The 18638-nt window shown below is 33.7% G+C and overlaps 1 protein-coding gene across 3 annotated transcripts in view; it reads right to left on the reverse strand.

The window, feature by feature from the left end:
* NBAS (NBAS subunit of NRZ tethering complex) overlaps nt 1-18638 on the reverse strand; it is a 163294-nt gene that overhangs the window by 41454 nt on the left and 103202 nt on the right. For all 3 annotated transcript variants that reach the window (XM_061989926.1, XM_061989927.1, XM_061989925.1), the window contains 5 exons: nt 16738-16848; nt 13646-13896; nt 11952-12286; nt 7843-8061; nt 7394-7596 (listed from right to left, as the gene is read on the reverse strand). In XM_061989926.1, the coding sequence (XP_061845910.1) occupies nt 7394-7596; nt 7843-8061; nt 11952-12286; nt 13646-13896; nt 16738-16848 (1119 nt within the window). The remainder of the gene's footprint in view (nt 1-7393; nt 7597-7842; nt 8062-11951; nt 12287-13645; nt 13897-16737; nt 16849-18638) is intronic.

Consider the following 18638-nt stretch of genomic DNA (forward strand, 5'->3'; position numbering starts at 1 on the left):
CTTGTACTCCAGTAAAGCACACAGTGTCTCTTCACAGAAACCACTGCAGTGGCAAAAATACCCAGATGAACTGGAAAAACAACAGTTTTGTCTATCTTAGAGTTTGTCAGTGCTGCATTAAAGAAAGAGAAAAAAGACAAATAGTTCCAAAGTTAGCTTTCTAAAGATGACTCAAAAATCCAGAGATAAAGGCTACTTTCTCTACAGTTAATCACCATACCAAAGCTGTTATGCTATGAAAAATGTCAGACTCTTCCTATAAGATCTCTTAATAAGAATAAATGCAGGTTCAGACTACTCCAATTCTTCTGTCTAAAGTCAAAGCATACTGTATAGCTGATAGCAATCAGTAAATGAAACATATTGCCTAAGAAATGACTGTACTATAAGGCATAGAGATCTGAATTTCTATAACCTTTAATGTCTTCCTGCATTCATTAGTTTCACCTTTTCTAATTTTATCTCAAGAGGTGACCAGTGCTTCAGTGAACAACACTAGATTTAAAGACAACATGTTACTCCATTCAGAACAGATGCATGATGAAACCTTAGCATATTCATTTTACAGTGATACACTGCACTCACAAATTGAAAGCAGGAGTCAAAAGCTCATAACACTGGTCTTTTTCTCAAAAACACTGTTACAAATTACTAGGGCAGAAACGCCATTCTTAATATCAAGAAGCTAAATAAATTTTAGAAGAGTGAATTTTAAAGGTGAGTATTTTCCTAAACATCTTCAGAATGTTCAGAAACAATGAAATTATAATTCATAGCATAGTAATATCAAGGATTTAAAACTCCTGAAGAGATATAGTGTATCTTCAAAACATAAAATCTGTTTTCACCAAAAATAACAACCCAAAACTAAATCATTAAAAATTTCAGTCTGAAAAAAACCCACAAAAACCAAACAAGTGACACAACAGAACTGAAAGGTCTATTAAGAAAAAAAATGTAGATTATAGCTGTACTGCACAAGTGTGGAAATGGTAAAAAGACAGCAGTACTAAAGTAAGCATTTTATCTAAGTAGCTACATGCATTAGGAGAGAACCTGAAATTTGTTTGAAAATTAAAAAAGCTAACAAATTTTAAGATTTGTTCCCAGAGTGAAGACAGGTACTTGATTAATGTTCTGTTTACGAGATAGATTTAAATTTTCCTGTATTATTATGCTTTTGTTTGTGGGGTTTTTTAAAATTAATTTTGTTATAAAAAGGTATCAAAAAAGGACATGACCATAGCATAGATAAAGAAAACTTGAATACTTATAAAGTCTGCATACTAAGAGAAGAATGATGACTTAAATATAACAGGACACGTGCAGCCTTTCAGTAAAGGGGGTTTATAAGAAAGATGAAAATAAGCCTTTTAGGAGAGTTGGACCAGATGACTTAGATGTCCTTTGCAATCCAAACTGTTCTGTGATTCAATGGCTTGCAGAAATGGAAATCTTACAGCTCTACTTACCTCAAATTATCTTCAGTGTCCATAAGCAACTTCCATATAAAAAGAAACTAACCAGCAAACATTATATTTTGGGTACTCTCAGTTCTGAAGATTGGTTCTGAACAGTCCCAGCACCTGATATTCAAAACCCCTTCATCTCTCTAATTTGAAATGAAAACCATTAGCTCCTATCTCAGCCAGGCTCTAAGCACCTAAAAAACTTATGTAACAGGAAGCATATATGCAATAGGTATTTAAAACAGAAACCCTCTGTGTCAGACAATACATCTGTGAAACCAGTTCTCGAGTACAATAATAGATTTATGAACATTTACAAAAACCTTTTGAGTTTGTCATACCCAAGCAGGTACTATTCTATTATGCAGAAGGAAAGGAGAAAAACGTGCATCAAAGCAGTAAGATCGTTAAACAGAATGAGAAGGTATTTCAAGAAGAAATTTAGAAAGACTGAAAGCTAGCATTTCTTTAAGCTTAATATTGCCTTTATCGTCTACACAGTTAGAAAAACTAAAGGGAGATTACAGCTCATGAGATAAATAACCATGTCAAGTTTCCACAGATTGTTGCCTTGTTCTTTTCTTAATAATTAATGATTTTTAAAAGCAGCTACTAACAGAAACAAATATAATTAATAAAGGATTAGTCTTCCTCACAGATTATATGCTATTTTATGTATGTTTTAAACAACGGAACAGGACTTGTGTTCACCTCCAAACTCGAGGGTATAAGTCTAGTGTAATCACACTGATAAAGGCTTATTTTATTTCAATTCAGCTTTAGAAAAAGCAATGCATATTTAATCAAGTTCCTCAAACAAAGTACAAAGAATGCTTGAAAAGGGAATAAATTAACTTCACCTAAATCTTTTAACCTAATTATAGCATTCATTAAAAACATTTCATACCATTTTATTTCTCCAGCTTTATTTCTCTGAGTTTCTCTAAATATTACAAAAATAAAACAATAATATATTGTTGGTGCCACCATTCAAAGCTCGAGAAAAAAGCTGTAACGACAAACCATTGTTTCCATCAGAAATACCATGAAATTGTGATATCCAAGTTACAAAATTACACTGTATGATCTCACTCAACTGAGATGACATCGTATAACATGTGGTTTTCTTCCTTTTTTAAATTTTTTTTTCCTTTTAAGTTAACTACTTAATCTAATAACAATGGCTTTACCTTCTTAATGAAACACTGAACACTGGCCATTAAAAAAGAACTTAACATTTCTGAAAATCCCTCCTGCTTGTTGCCTAGAGAATACTTCTGAAACTTCATTAAATGCTACATGCATCTGGACATCTAAGATAAGAAATACAGTATCTACAAATCAAAGAGGCCATATACATATGTCTTCAACAGACAAACTGTCTTGCCTGACTAACCATGAACATATGCCTACAGTCATGGATCATGTAAAGTCTCCAGTATATCCTTGTCAGTGGTCTTAGGTATTGGATTAAATTGAATCTTTAGCTAAGCCTAATCAGACTACCATAATTGTAAAAATCTTTGGGTTTTTTTCAGATTTTTATTTATATTAGGTGTTTCCACAGGTAAACAGGGAAATGTCCAATACATATCTTGAACAAAGTATGCAGAGATGCTTTGTCGGAGGTATTTTTTACACATCAGTGCAAGTGTTTCTACTTTGAATTTGGTGTGCCAGAACTTTAGAGTCAAAGGAGATAAAAGTAGTTAACAGAAATGAACAATATGGCTTTTGAAATTACAATATTGGTAACATTGGGAAAATAACTATGTTATCTTGAACAAGAAGTCTTTCTGAGAAGGTATCAGTTCTTAAGTCTGTGGTATTGTATCTTGCTAAAAAAAAAAAAAAAAAAAAAGTAACTTAAGCAACCTTTCATAAAAGCAATGTTTTCTAGAATGTTCTTCTGCAGTAGTCAGAATATACTAATTACAAAATATATTTTACTAAGTCTGAAGGGGGTTGTAGTTATGAAACTGGAAGAAAAGATGCTTATTTTCAGATTGATACTTAACTGTCAGGCAAATCACTGACAATATTATAATTTTTCACATCCATGCATGCCTGATTGACTTATGGTTACAGTATCTTAATTACATTCCCTGTCACTACCATTACAGAAAATCCAAGTTCAGTGTTACAAGGTTACATTTATAATCTTAGCTACTTAGAAGGCTGTCAAAGAAGAAATTTTCCAACATGATTTCTTTCAAAACTATTGTTCAGAATAACCACGCTGTGTGAGATATTAAAGCTCCAATAAATAAACCTGAAGAGTTTTCCCTTGAAGTGTTGCATTTATTAAACAGCAGCTTGCTATTCCACTTACACAGGCAAGACCATTTTTTTTAATTGGAGTTTTTGCCCATTAATTTTGAAAAGCATGTATTGCACAAAAGGTGGTTAGTACATTTTAATTTGTGTTATAACCTAGCTTGAAAGCCTAAGTCTGAACATAGGATAGCAATGCATTCAATTTTATTCACAGTAACAACATGAATATCAGCAGGCTTAAGAGATGCCAAGCAACAACTCTTCTTTTAATTGTTCCTTATATTTAGATTAATGCTACTGTATATTATTATCCTCTTACTGAATTTCATAAGTAAGGAGGCTATTATTTCAAGTTTTATTTCTATGTTATACTAGATTTTCACTTTATGGTCTTTATCATTGTAGTAGACAACAACTACAGTTGTCTTTTATCATCACTGACATGAAATTATCTCCTCCTTTCTATCAAGGAAAGGAGGATAAAAAACCCCAAAAACAGTAAAATAAGATTTCTACTAATTACATTAGATTACATCACAGACTAAATGAGTTTATATGAAGCCTTCAATTAATTCTCTCGTCTTTGCCACTAGTTTCCTGTACCAGTTTAGGAGTTAATTGTCATGTTCTCTGCCTCAGAACTTGAAATCAACTTGTAGACATTCCAGTCTTGCAATGAATATGAAGAACAAATAATTCAATTCATAGAAAAATATTGATAAAAAGTAGAGTAGAAAGAAGAATTTGGATATGTTTCCTCACATTCAACATCTTAGTGAGACTCACTGTAGTTAAAATAGCTGGACTTTGTGAGCTCTATATCCAGGTGCACCACTGCTTTATTTCAGTAACAAACAGCAGGACAGTGATTACCTGAAGACAAATTATATATCAAATGGACAAATCCAGACAAGAAAGATAGTATTACATATGCTGCTGTGCAAAGGCTGTACCATCATTGAAAATACTGTGAATATTCTTAAACTGAATGACAGGAAGAATCAATTTTCTGGCTAGGAGGACTGCAGAGAATTTAACAGGCTGCTTGCTTTTCACCTGTGGCACTTCAGTCTGCTGTAGTATACACACACACTGAAGAAAATGTAAAGCAATAGATCATTTTCCAAACTAGACTTGTTTCTCCATTTTTGGTATGTGCATTCAGATTATCTTGCCCACATAATTTTTTGGCATACAGAAGAACAAGATAACTTCTCAAAGTTTTGTGTATCTAAGCTGGTCTTAGAAGTGATAAATAGGGTCTAGCAGTCATCTAGCAACAGAATAGACTTTTATAGTTGTTGCATGTATATCTTTGGAAACTAAAAACTTCAGAGTTTCGTATCAATAGTTAAATGAGAAGTATCTGATCATTTATCAATGGTTGGTTCCCCCCAGAAAAAAAGAGGGAAAGAGAAGATATTTCTACTGAAAACAGATGACAGATACAGTGACATTTAATTTGGAATATTCAGTACATCAAAGATCCATTCAGGAAGAAGCAACAGGTAGCACCCAGCAACACTAAATCCAAGAGAACTTCCATGAATGAAAAAAAAAATAATAATCCCATATGAATTAATTTCACCTGACTGAAAAAAAGAAAAAGGGGCAAAAAGGAACACTTTTACGCTGTTCTGAAGGAGAAAGAGCTTCATGGACAGAAAGTTTCTTAAGAGGTCATTGATACTCTGTCAATAATGACGGCAAAGACGACTTGGCCTCTCTATGTCCTGAGGACAAATACTGACAGGAATGTGGTGTAAAATCTCACAACTTCATTCTCTGCATGCTGTCTTGGGAATGTCACAGATCAGCTTTAGTCCATTTGCAATGGGAAGTGAGTGTGCTGTTGTTCTGACAGAGAACATCAAGAGACAGACACTTGGACTCCATTGCACTAAGGCAGGGGTCAAAATGCTGCAAATTCTTTGGTACAAAAGAACATGGGGTGCTCTTATATGGCTACAAAAGTTTGTGGGCTTGTACATATCCTAAACCATGTTAAAGGTTTCATGGACTCACTCAACCCTAACAAATAATTTTTGATGTACACTTGCCAAAAGGATTGTCATTTGAGTCACCGAAGCACATTTCCTATCACTTCACCACTCTAATATCTTCAATTTCACTGTAGCAGAAAAAAAAGGTTGAACCTCAAAGGACATGCTGAAGCCTTATATTAGATGCCAAAGGAATTTTATAATCACCACAGCTACAGAAGTGGTCAAATCTCTTCCCAAATCTTGAGAGGGTGTTGTGAATGACAAGCTGAACTAGAACTGAGCATCAAGAAAAATCAAGGCAGGCTTGTCAAACAGTGTGCTTAGCTTTCCTTAACTTGTGTCCACATTCTCATCATGTCTATAAAAATGTCCATAAGGAAGTATTTTAAAGTTTTCGATTCCCAGAGATTACTATATTCGCCCAAATCCCAGACAATTTAAAACAGTTTCAGCCTCAAACTAATGGAAAAGCCATATCCCTTCTGAATAAGACTAAGACGTGAAGTAAAGAGGCTGCAGCTAACTAAACAGGCAGGACTTCAATGCAAGACTCTTCTCCCATGTCCAGATACTAAAGAAACAAAATATGCAGTTTTATACTGTTACAAGTGTTAGACTGCAATTTGTAAGCAAGATCACACAGAATATATTCAACTAAAAGATCATCATATTGAAGTTATTGCAAACTCTAAACTGACTGTTCATAAGATTAAGACCATCAGCATCAACAGTAATGCATGTTCCTTTCTATCATCCAGGTCTTGCCCAGATCTGAACAGAGCTATTCAGGAATGTGTATAAACCATGTGGAAGCTAGATAATTTTTTCCAAACCAATTGGGGTTTTTTTTAATGGTATCATCATTGCTTTTATGCTTAAGGAACCATAAAGTATTCATATTTGCTTTTTAATTTAAAGGTACAGTATGACACAAAGGGAGACAAAAGAAGAGGAGCAAAAACTCTAACAAGAATTCTTTCTGAAAAGAAGAAAATGTATAGCCTATATTTTAATGACAGATAAACATATTTTTCAAAACCTTGCAAATAGAAACCAAACAATCAAACTCAAAAAACAGCTCCCAGAAATACACCAAGAAGTTATTGCAAAGACAGAAATTATACTACATCTTGTAAGTCTCCTGTTGGGGAAACAGCCATTGCTAGGCCTTCACTGACAAAATACTTGCATCAGGTACCCACCATTTCCATCAAACATGCCTTTTAACTCTGTTTAAGAGGGAAGAATTACGTGCCATTATAAACTTGTCAAACACCTCACAAGTATACACACACATCACAGAACAATACTGTAAAGCCAATGTTTTTTTAACTGAAAAGCAGTTAAAAGGATGAGTTCTGTAGTTGCCTTTTTCAGATTTCTCAGGCTTCACAAATTCAGAAAATACAACCTTATCTGAATATGAAATTATAGGTAAGCAAGAGCATAAATGATCCAAGAATTCATTCCGTCTTACTGCCCAATTTTCTGTAAATTCCAGACATTCAAAGTCAACAAGTGCTCATTACAAAAACAAACAAACAAACAACCCAATCAATCAATTCAACTCAACCAACCAAAAAAAAAAATCTCAAAACCCATAAGAAAGACTCTTGGACTTAATTGTGGTCATACACTTACCTTAATATACATACAATATTTTTAATAGCACATTGGACAATATCCTTTGTAGAAAGACCTAGATCTCCAACAGCCACTTGTAACAACTGTTCTATCATGTCCAGAGGTTGACCATCTATACACATAGCTACCGCTTGGTCATGGATTTTTTCTTTCTCTGACCTTGATAGATCATATAAATAGCCATACTTCTGTAGTTTATCCTGTGAATACATAATTTTTTAACAGGAATCAGCGCATGCTTTATTTATAGGGCTGTATCATTCAGAGACTTTCTTTCTACGAAGATTTAACATGCACTATGAAAAGATTATTGGAAATTAATTTTCAAAAACCAGGTCAACAAAAACAAAGGTACAAAAAATTTAATAAAATATGACAGAAGACTGATGTCTATTATTGCTAGTCATGATAATGCTCAAATCAAGTAGGTCATCAGTGATCATTACCTGTTCACTGTTTTTCAAGTGGATAATAAAACTGTGAGTGAGTGTTTCCAGATGAGCAAGAGATTGCTGTAAGTGATTCAGAGTTTCCTCATAAGCAACAGCTGGGTTTTCAGCATCTGCCACGTCATTCTCAGAAGGTTTTTTTCTTGATTTCTCAGAAAGATGTTTGACTGCATTAATAGCCTTCTTAGTCATTTCTATCCTGGCTTCAACTGGCAGCTGAAAAAGATTACTCAATGTTTAAACATTCATCACCTGTACACTACTATTTGTATCACAGCAGTGCCTTGAGGTCAGGTGGCTTCACTGCTCCTCAGCAGAGCATAAAACTAAATAAAATATTTTATGAGAAACAGCTTTATTTCTTATTAATCCTTTCTTGGAAAAGAATTAGTATTCCATTACTTCTTTATGTTGCCCCACCTTCTATTGATATTGAATTTAGTTCATTTTAAACTGTATGAAAACTCTTTTTCCTAATAATACTTGTCACACTTTATAATCTTTGTTTTTTCAATTCTGCATTCAGAAATGTCTGGAGATTGTTTTACAAGATGAACGAAAAATCAAAAATCCTGAAAATTAACTTAAGGTTAGCTCTGTCAGGTTTAGATCACTTTTAAAAATGTATCCCTAAGACCATAATCATAACCATAAAAACAGTGGGAGATCTACAACTTTTAAATCAATCAATTTAATGTACGAGTTATAGAAGTCAGAAAAGACACAGACTCATGCCTAAGTCCAAAACCAAGCCAAAATAATATTTTAAAAAAATCATGTATAATTTGTTAGTTTAGAACTTCAAGTACAGTTTCGAAAATGCTTTTGCAATAGACTTTCTAAAGGGTAGGGGTCTCCTCTGCCTCAACCCGCAGCATTAGGTACTTTCAACAACACGTGTTTTATTTACTGGAATACTGGATAGAGACATACAAACAATTTTAATTTTCAAGTTTAAATATACAAAAAATAGATAACAAAGCTTCAATGTGTATGACACATTGAATAGGAAAAAGGTGGAATTACCACAGAAAGAAGAAAGTTTAACTGCCATGGCATTGTTCGTAAGAAAGTGAACCCGGTGTTTATGCCATGAATTAAAACTTGACTTGAAAAGCCATAGAAAGCCTGCAGCACGTTTTACAGCTTATATGCTCCCCTGACACTTCTCCCCCAAAAACACACATCAAAAGATGTGGGTTTTTTTTAATGTTGCTGCTGCAAATCACAGTAACCACACAATCCCAGAATGGCAGGGGTTGGAGGGGACCTCTAGAGATCACCTAGTCCAACCCCCCTGCTACCGGACATTTTTAATGGTAAAAGAGAAATGAGTGGACACTATTATAAGGGCTAGGAAAACGTCTCAGTATTAACAGGGTAAATACAAAGGGTATTGTACCATTTAGTTCCAAATGCAACTTTGTTCCATTCCCTCCAAAAATATGGTTTTGTTACTTTAAACAAGAACCCATATCACATTTTATTATAAACAGTGAAAAGGTGATACTCTTCACATCACATTAAAACTTAATGACCACAGATGGAGGTATATAGTTTTTTTTAACACATGCCAGGAGACGAAAACAGTTACATATTTCATTTTTCCTCTTCTACTGTACATTCTAATGTTCAAAATGCAATTGAGACAGAAAAAGTTATCAGTTTAACTATTCTATCTAATTGTTACATCCTAGATAACATTGTGCATACACTGCCAGTTTAGAAGCCATGATGCCATAAAGAATAAAGCATTAAAAGGAACAAAGAATAAAGACTTTTCCCAAGGCTGTATTAATTTTGCATTCATAATGTTAAAACGCAGCACTACCAACATATTCCTTCTATGGCTATTTTATTCCAAAACATGAATGGTTCTTCTCTATACTTCTAGTCAGCTTCAGTAATGAGATTGGGTATCATACTCAGTGACAAAAATACATCAGTAGCTTAGGGGCTAGTTCAATTTTTGTTTGCATGTGAAATTAAAGTTTTCTTTTCAAAAAGCTTTTACAGTTTAAGAAGACTTTTACTTCTACAGGCTACTATGTGTAACAAAAGAATCCTAAAAGTCTGTTTTCGTTCATTTTCAAATCAAGGAGTATCACATACTATTTCAGCTGAACAGATTTCACTCCTCAGGGTAAAAACTCATCTAAGAAGCCCATTTCCTTCAAAACATGTAAGTATTTCCACAGGTTTTCTGTACATGAAAAATCTCGTATGTCTCACTGACAGCACAGATTATTTCATAGTAATGACTACTTTTTTTGCAGTCCTTTGCATATAGTTAAAATACCGAAACATGCATCTGTTGTAAACTGACATAATGAAGTACTTGGCCATAGAAGTGACCTACGAAGAAAATGCTGAATTAAAGATTAAAAGAGTAATCATATGACAAGTGTAGCATCAAAACAGGACACAACTTTAAGTAAAAGGTGCAAGCTAAAAGGTAGCTTTTCCACATGAAGCATTTTTCAGATCGAAGTTAGAGGCAAGCAACTACCGAAAAATAAATTTTCGGGTTCAACAACAATTTTTCACTGTACAGTTCTACTTGTAAATTGGATGGGATCCTGAGGCTAAACTAGTTGCAAGCTGATTAAACAGCTGCTTCATTCCCAAACCCAGTGCAGGGAACAACTAAATCAGTTGATTTGATCAACTCTTCCAAATAACTCTTGAGTATCTTACATGAACAAAAAACTAACAGATTTGTGCTACAAAGTTCTACTTAGCCATTAATCAACAATACTCCAGCTATCAATATTTCCTTCCTTCCTTCTACTACTCATCCTAAGAAAATAGAAAAACTATGTAGGAATACTGAACAGAAAAAAACCATAAAATAAACAACATGTTTCAAAACAGATGCACATTGCAGGTTACCCATCCTCTTAATTAATCTGGAATAAATGAGAAATAATTTTTAAATGTCCAAGATATATTATTAATAGCAAGAACTTCAAGTAGTCACTAGCGGTAATCATATGTGAAGACAGAATTTCCTTCTTATTAGACAACAGTCATCCCCTCGCTACCTCTGTCTACAATCAGGTCTGGCAACTGAGATCTGAGGATCAGTGTCATTCTCTCCTAATAAGCATGAAATACTCAGTATGATTATGTGATAAAAACTATCAAAACACCTAAACAAGAGATCAAAGCATAAATTTGGTGCTGACAAAGCTTTTTATTTTCCCAAGGTTTCAACAGTAAATTTTTCCAATGAATACTAGTATGGATACAGGTCAGATGGGTTCTAACACATTTATACTAATATCATGGGAACATTAAAACAATATCCAAAGATGGAAAAAATTGAAATTCACCTCAGTAAACATGGAGGATTAACACCTAGAGAAGACAGAGACACAAAAATCCCACCAAACACCTCCTCTTTATAATCTTTTAATTTTAGATGAAGTTTAAAAAGACACTCAAGGTCTTTTAATAGGGAACTATCTAAGACAGCTCCTATCTTTCTTGTGCTTGTCAGTAAAGATACATAAGAAAGCATGGGTAAAACTGTTAGAAATACTCTTATAAGTAAGTTTCATTGGGCAAAAAGAAACTGCAGATCTCGTAATATATGTTACTGAAGCACGCACTGGCAGTAACAGGCTTTCAGCCAGATGGAGATTATGACAGAGTTTATCATTTATACTATTACAATGCCTAGAAACCATATGCATTGGTCCAGAACACTTCTCTGTGAAGCATCCTATTCAGAATGCAAAAGCCTGGTACCAAATACAAGCCTGCAGCACAATTAATTTTTGGATGAACACAAGTGAAATAAATAAATATACATGAAGAATATCTCACTCTCTGTTGAACCAGAATACAGGGACTCCGTTCATTAGAAATCTCTCTTATCCACAGAACACACTCCTTTAACTGAAAAAAAACCCTTTGTTACACTGGTAGTAATTTAAAAAAAAAGAAAAAAAAAAGAGGTAGGCAGAGGAAAGTAGGTTTATGAACTTATCTTTAGAAATTGTAAAATGAAAAATGTAAAATTAGCTGAAAGACTTTCTCCTTGATACTGTATTTGATTGGGCTCATCTAAAGCCTGAAATTCTTGAAACATATCTACTTACCTTTGTGACAGCTTTTGAAGAAAAGGTAATTTCATCAATAACAGTGACAATATCATCTGGATCAAGTCTATCAAAGTACTTTGAACACATATCATATGCATGTAGCCACTCATCCGTGGTTTCTGGTATTTTTTTAATGAGATGGTGATCGCCATACCAAAAAAGTTTTTGTAACCAGACAGCATAAACAGAGCTTGGCGACAGCATGCCACCACCTTTTTTAGGAATTTTAGGAGTTAGTTTGGAAATAGATAAGATATTGTGACTTGTAAGGACAGGCTGTAGTGTTTCCAGAGGGTTTTCATTTTCATCTGTCAGTTTTTTGTAATTAAGACCTATTGACAAAATAACAAAGAAGCAAATATAAAAGTTAGTAATAATTAAGTCTACTCAAACTCTACACTTGTGCAAATCAATTAATGTTAAACCAGTAACTGCAGAACTAGGATTCTACTCGTTCTACAGTCACACATACTGACAAGACTGGGGGGGAGGACAGGTTTGTATACAGGTAACACAGGGATTTTTTGATGTCTTGATACATGCAAAATCTCTCAATCCCTGGAACATGTTTTAATATTATACATCGATACAAACTAAAAAAGAAGATTCATAGAATCATAGAATGGTAGATGTTGGAAGGGATCTTTAGAGATCATCTAGTGCAATGCCCCTGCTAAAAACAGGTCCACCTAGATCAGATCGCACAGGAAGGAATATCTATATAAAACAAGAGTATAATTTGTTCTAGCAACAACAAAGCATTTCTAGTAAGAATATAATTTTATTATCTATGCATGTAATTCCTAAGGTAACAGACTTCTATTATTATGTTTTCCTTTTTATTCTTAGAGCTTGTAACCTCTACAAACACTTCGATATTGTTCTTTGCCTACGATCTATAAACTATGCTGAATGCTGAGAATTTTAATTAAGGGTGTAATACAATAGATTTAAATTTCTAGTGTACAAAATGACTTATCTATGTCTGATGTACGGTCCTAAGACTTTTTTTGACTAACACCTAAAAATAGCTTTGAAGGCAAACAACTTTTTTACAAATTTTTCTTTGACAAGCCTCATAGAACTTCAGTTCTTATTGATGTATTTAAACACTCACAGTAATTCTTCCTTCCCCCCAAATTAGTGACTTATTTTATCTTGCAATATGTGATTTCATATGCACAATCTCTCTAAACTCTGTAGCGAAGTTAATGTCTGATACACATGAGGTTCTAGTATTGAACAATTAATTCATCCCCACAGCAGGTAATCCTATATTGTGTGTATTTTTCATTCTGAAGCTAGATTTGTCTTTTTTCAACTGAAATTCAAGATGATACTGACAATAACTGACTAACAAGCAAATTGAAACAACTATTCAACATTCCAGGGTGCTTTCCAGCAGCTCACTTCAACAGGCATTATCTGATAATGGAGGACAAATAACATTGTAGTTCTGCAAAAGCAAAAGGTAACATCAAAGATAAAACACAAAATAAGATTACTCTCTTTAAAACAAAAAGCTTACACTTCCTAATATATGAACAACCTACTAAATTAATTGCATTCAATATGCTCACTGAAAAAAAAATCACCTGGGAAGTATAAACTAGGTAAGTGTAATCATATCAATACTCACATAACAAAAATATAAATACAGCTATGAAGAAAAGAACCAGGAATGCTCCTACCTGGTGCAACTGCTTTGAATTTTTTCAGGAATCGGATGTGAGTTTCAGGTTTAATAGCATGTTTCACCACTTCTGAGCAACCACAGTTTTCAAGGAGTGTAAAATAGTAAAGCAACCGCTGATGATCTCTGCCTTCAATACTCGGGTAAACATATTTCATCATATGTTCGTATAAGGATTCAGGATTGGTTTTCAAAGTCTCAAATAGACCAAGACTTTGTGCTCTTTCTTCTATTTCCAGTGTTGACAACCTGTGTTTAGAAATAATTTTGGCTTTAAAGGCCCAGATGTGCCAGGAAAGACACACATTTGGCAGACAAGACAACACCTTCCTTTGTTTAAGATTCAACTTTGCAAGACATTTTTCAAGATTGAATATTCATTTATAAATATTTAGTTGCTAAGAAGCTCTTGTATTTCCTGATCTCGTTATCTGTTGACTGAGACATGCAGATTAAAGCTCATGAATACTGAAGTGGAATTCAAAGAAGTATTTCACATTTCTAAGTACAGCTATATGTAAAAGTAGACATACGTCCAGAGTGTATGTACAGGAAGCCTTTCAAGAAGGAAAAAAAACCCAACAACATAAAAACACCAACTAAAAAATCTCGTCAAATTTGTGGTTGAATGAAGCTAGAAAATCACAGAACAGTTTTGGCCAGAAGAGATCTTTAAGATCATTGAGTCCAATCTTTGTCCTAGCCCTAATCGAAGACTAGACCGTTTCCTTAAATACAAATCCTATTGCCCAGTTAGAAGTTTTGTCAATCTATCACCCTATTTTCTGTGATCAACAAGCACCTGCACGTGTTTTGAGAGAGATTATCACTGGACATTGGTTCTTGCCCACTAGTTAATCTATGCAATATTATTATTAATGTTAAGCATATTTCACTTGATGAAATATGCTTTTATCAAGGTGCTTCCATCAATATCACTTTTATCAAGGTGCTTCTGAAATTCTGATCCATGACAGCCTATGAAAATATCAGCAAGTCTTGTGTTGACCTTGCCCTATCTCACTGCTTCAGGAAGATTTTTCCTGACCCCTTAGGAAAAAAAAATATCCATTACCTCTTTCAAAGTATCAATTCAGATACCTCCAACTGACTACATAAAAGATAACCCAATGCAATCATTCAATTTTTTCCTGAGATAGAAAAATGGATATATATCAAGGAAGTGTTGTCTTAAGTTTACAACTTCCTCAACTGAAAGTTTTCCCTAAAATATGAGGAAATACTTAACCTACAGATGACTGCCACCTTGATTCTCCCCAGAGCTCAATCATGTGCCATGTCAGGCTGTATATTTCATTTGGAAATCTGACATCTTCTAATCCCACTTTATTTTCTTCTAACTTTGAAACGGATTAAATTAGAATTTCAATATGAATTTTTTCCTGAGTACAAGTGCCACATGAAAAGTTACTGTTTCTCTTTGATATTCAAGTACAGTTTGTCTCAGTTTTTCTAAGGCTTTTTTTTTTACAGCAAATACCACAAACACAACCTTCTCTGTTTAAAACTTATTCTCTGACTTCTCAAATTCATAACATAGTACAAAAACATGTGATGTTTATTTGACATCGAGTAATCAAATAAATAGTTAATACAAACTATGTATGTGCTTCTTTAGAGCTTCTCGCTATATAAAGAGGCTTATAGAAATACTGCATATTTGGTTAAAGAGATTAAGTCTTACAATAAACTTTTTTTCAGTTCAGAATGAATGCATAACAAAGCATGCATTATTAATGCCATAATCCCAAGACTAAAATATACTGTAATGGTTGTATGCTGTCAATCAACTTTAAAATGAGATTATAGTACAACAAAAACACACTCAGCAGCATATTATGCTATTATACATCAATTTTCAAGATTTCTCTGAATTTCATTAGGGAAAAGGTTGTTACTTTGTACTTCAGTGATTTCAGAATTCTATGAATACTAACTCATGAAGGACAAGAACAAAGAAAATGACAGAAAACTGTTGCAAAATACCTTAGGTAATATTCTAGTCCCAGAGAAGTCATCTGGCTCTTTTACATTCACCCCAGTGTTGCCCTGTTTATATACTGACTTATTTTGTTTAAAGCAGTAAATAATTTAGCAGCATCAAAATTTAGAGGATATGACTTCTTTGTTTTCTGGAGGAAGCAAAGAAAGTCTCAGAATATTATTTCATTTTCTCAGATGTTGCACTAACATCTATCAGGCTTTGTTTTTTATGTCTCATGTTTTATAAAATGTTCTAATGATTTTAATTAATAGTTAATGTTAAGAGAGGTACAAATACTGCTGAAAGCTCAAGCTGCTTTTACAATTTAAAATTTGAAACAACCTAGACATCTGAACAGTAGATAAGAGCTGCTGTGTTACACAGGGGGCTCTACATCACTGTCATCTGAATGCAGTATTCAGGCAAGTAGTTCAGTCTTTCATTGAATGAGTTTATTCATTAAAAAAACACCCAAAAACCATCACCAACAAAAAAGGAACTAAAGCCAGAAGAGAAATAAAAAGCATCCCTCCTCCCATGCCTCCCATCAATGCCCGGTCTGATCTGCCATAACCTTATAGGCTAGAAGAGATTCAGAAAGTGCTTCTATAAAAACACAAAGCTGAGATAAACAGATGAACTATGTGAATGAGAAACTCCACTACTGTTATTTCTTTTGCTATTACATAGGAGAAACATCAGTAAATAGTAAAATGTACTAAAAAAAATGTTGTGTCATAACTACCAATACCCAGGACATATTCCAAGGGACTGTAAAAATAACTATAAGTTGCTGTCAGAACCATGGAAAACTGTGTAGACCTAAACACTGAAACAGAAGTCCTGAGATACTGAAAAGATTTGGAAGACAAATATAGACTTTTATCTTTGCTTGTAGCACCTATTTTCATGTCTTGTTACAAAAGCATCAAATACAAAAGACAAAAATTCCCAAACTATGACAACATAAGAAATATGAGAACATATATCAAACTCTACCCACAATATACTTGAATCTTCTCGTAGATTACCACATATTTCTGTCGAACAGAATCATATGTATATTTGTGGGGGAAACAACTTACCCACTGTCAGTGAATAAAAATTCCAGATGAGTTATATAAACTTCCCAAAGTGAAACATTGTACCGCTGAGCCAAAGAAATGGCAATCTTGTAGACATTTTCTTCAAGTGTTCTTATAGAGGAGAGATATTAAATAAAACAAGTTTAGTAGACTTATAGTAGACACTAAGTCCCCAGAGCCTAGACATTAGAAGATACATTTACATTAGGAAAGTAATGACTTATTTGGAAAAAAAAATATACTGAAATATTCTGAAGATAGACACCTACTGCAAATATACTTTGGTTCTAAATCACAATTTCTACTTGACTTCAGTGCTAAAGCAAAACACTCAGTTTTCATTTCATTGCAATTACAAAGTGACAAAGAATGTAATGTAATCATTGCATTTATCAAGGCTCTTCCTAATTCACAGAACCACTATTTGCAGACTAAAAGAAGGTGTTATGTCCAGCTGCACTCATTTCCTAGAAACGTTAAAAACTGTTTTTCTGTTACTGTATACCCCTTTAACAACACAATAGATGGGGAATCTGTTCAATGACTAAATCCAGAAGTTCATTTAATTTTGTTTCTTACAAATCCTCTGACATCAGGATTCAGAGACACACGTGGGTCTTGTTCTTAGGCTGGTATGGAAGCAATACTATTAAAGTTGATGCTGGGGATTTGAGGTTTTGCTGTTTTGGCTTTTTCTTCAAAATAAATCCATGAAAAATACCACCTGTTTATAATTGCATTCTGATAGACTCATTTTAAAAAAAATGTACTTGATGTGAATACTGAATGTAAGTCATCTGGGACTAAAGAAAAAAAGCAATAGACAACATGAACTATTACAAAATGCAATTTTAACTGTCGGCACATTACTTCACAAAATTATATATGCTAACATAGGACTCATATAAACTTCATAAAGTTGAGTGGCCTTATATTATGTTTAATGTCCTCTTTACATTTTTCTTTACAATCCTTGGAGAGCAGAGGGCAGACATTGTGGAGCAACAATAACATTTCATACTTTTTTTATCCCATCGTCATGATCCGTGTATGACAATGAAAGTCGGAAAAATCTAAAGATTAGAGAACATATTCTCCCAGGGTTTCTATGTCATTTACAAAGGTAGATCTATACCATAACTTGGTCTATGCTGAACAAGGCTTACAGCTTGGAGTCTGACTTCCTTGTAACCCTAGGTGAACAGCTGACACACTCATACACAGCAATTCTGATTTTCCGTCAGTCAATCCAATATGTTGTTACATTACACAGTTGCTACAGATATTGTAGAATTAAAGATACACAATTCAGTGTAGAAAATGAAAATATCAAGAAAGAACATAATGCTGAAACATCTTCACAACCAGCTGTCAGAACAGACATGGCATTATAACTATTGCTCTAATAGTTAACAACAAAACAACTAGAAATTACACACACACACACACACACAAAATTAAACTATGCACAAACCTCCAGTAATGAATCTTATTTATGACAAATCCTGAAAAATGGTAGGCACATTACACTGAATAACATATATGCAAAGCAAAGGAGGTAGGATGCAGGTAATAAAATTAGAAGAAAAATACCATTTTAAGATAAATAAGAGTATTTCTTGAAATATATTTAAGGAGAGGAAAAAATATCCCACCCACTATCCTGTCCCTTTTCCCTCTGATTTTTTACCACAGTAAGGCTTCCTGTATCCAACATCTTGAAACTAGACTCTAATTCCAAGAAAACAGAAGAACACTTTTTAACCAGCAAGGAATGAACTACGTGTAGGAGGATGGTGATCGAATATTTTTCAAAAATACTCAGTAAGAGTCATCTAATCTTTGAGAGGAGGATGCTCTATTCTATTTTTTTACATGAAAAAGTACCATGGCTATATATA

This window comes from Colius striatus, chromosome 2 (assembly GCF_028858725.1).
Source record: "Colius striatus isolate bColStr4 chromosome 2, bColStr4.1.hap1, whole genome shotgun sequence".
Lineage (NCBI taxonomy): Eukaryota > Metazoa > Chordata > Aves > Coliiformes > Coliidae > Colius > Colius striatus.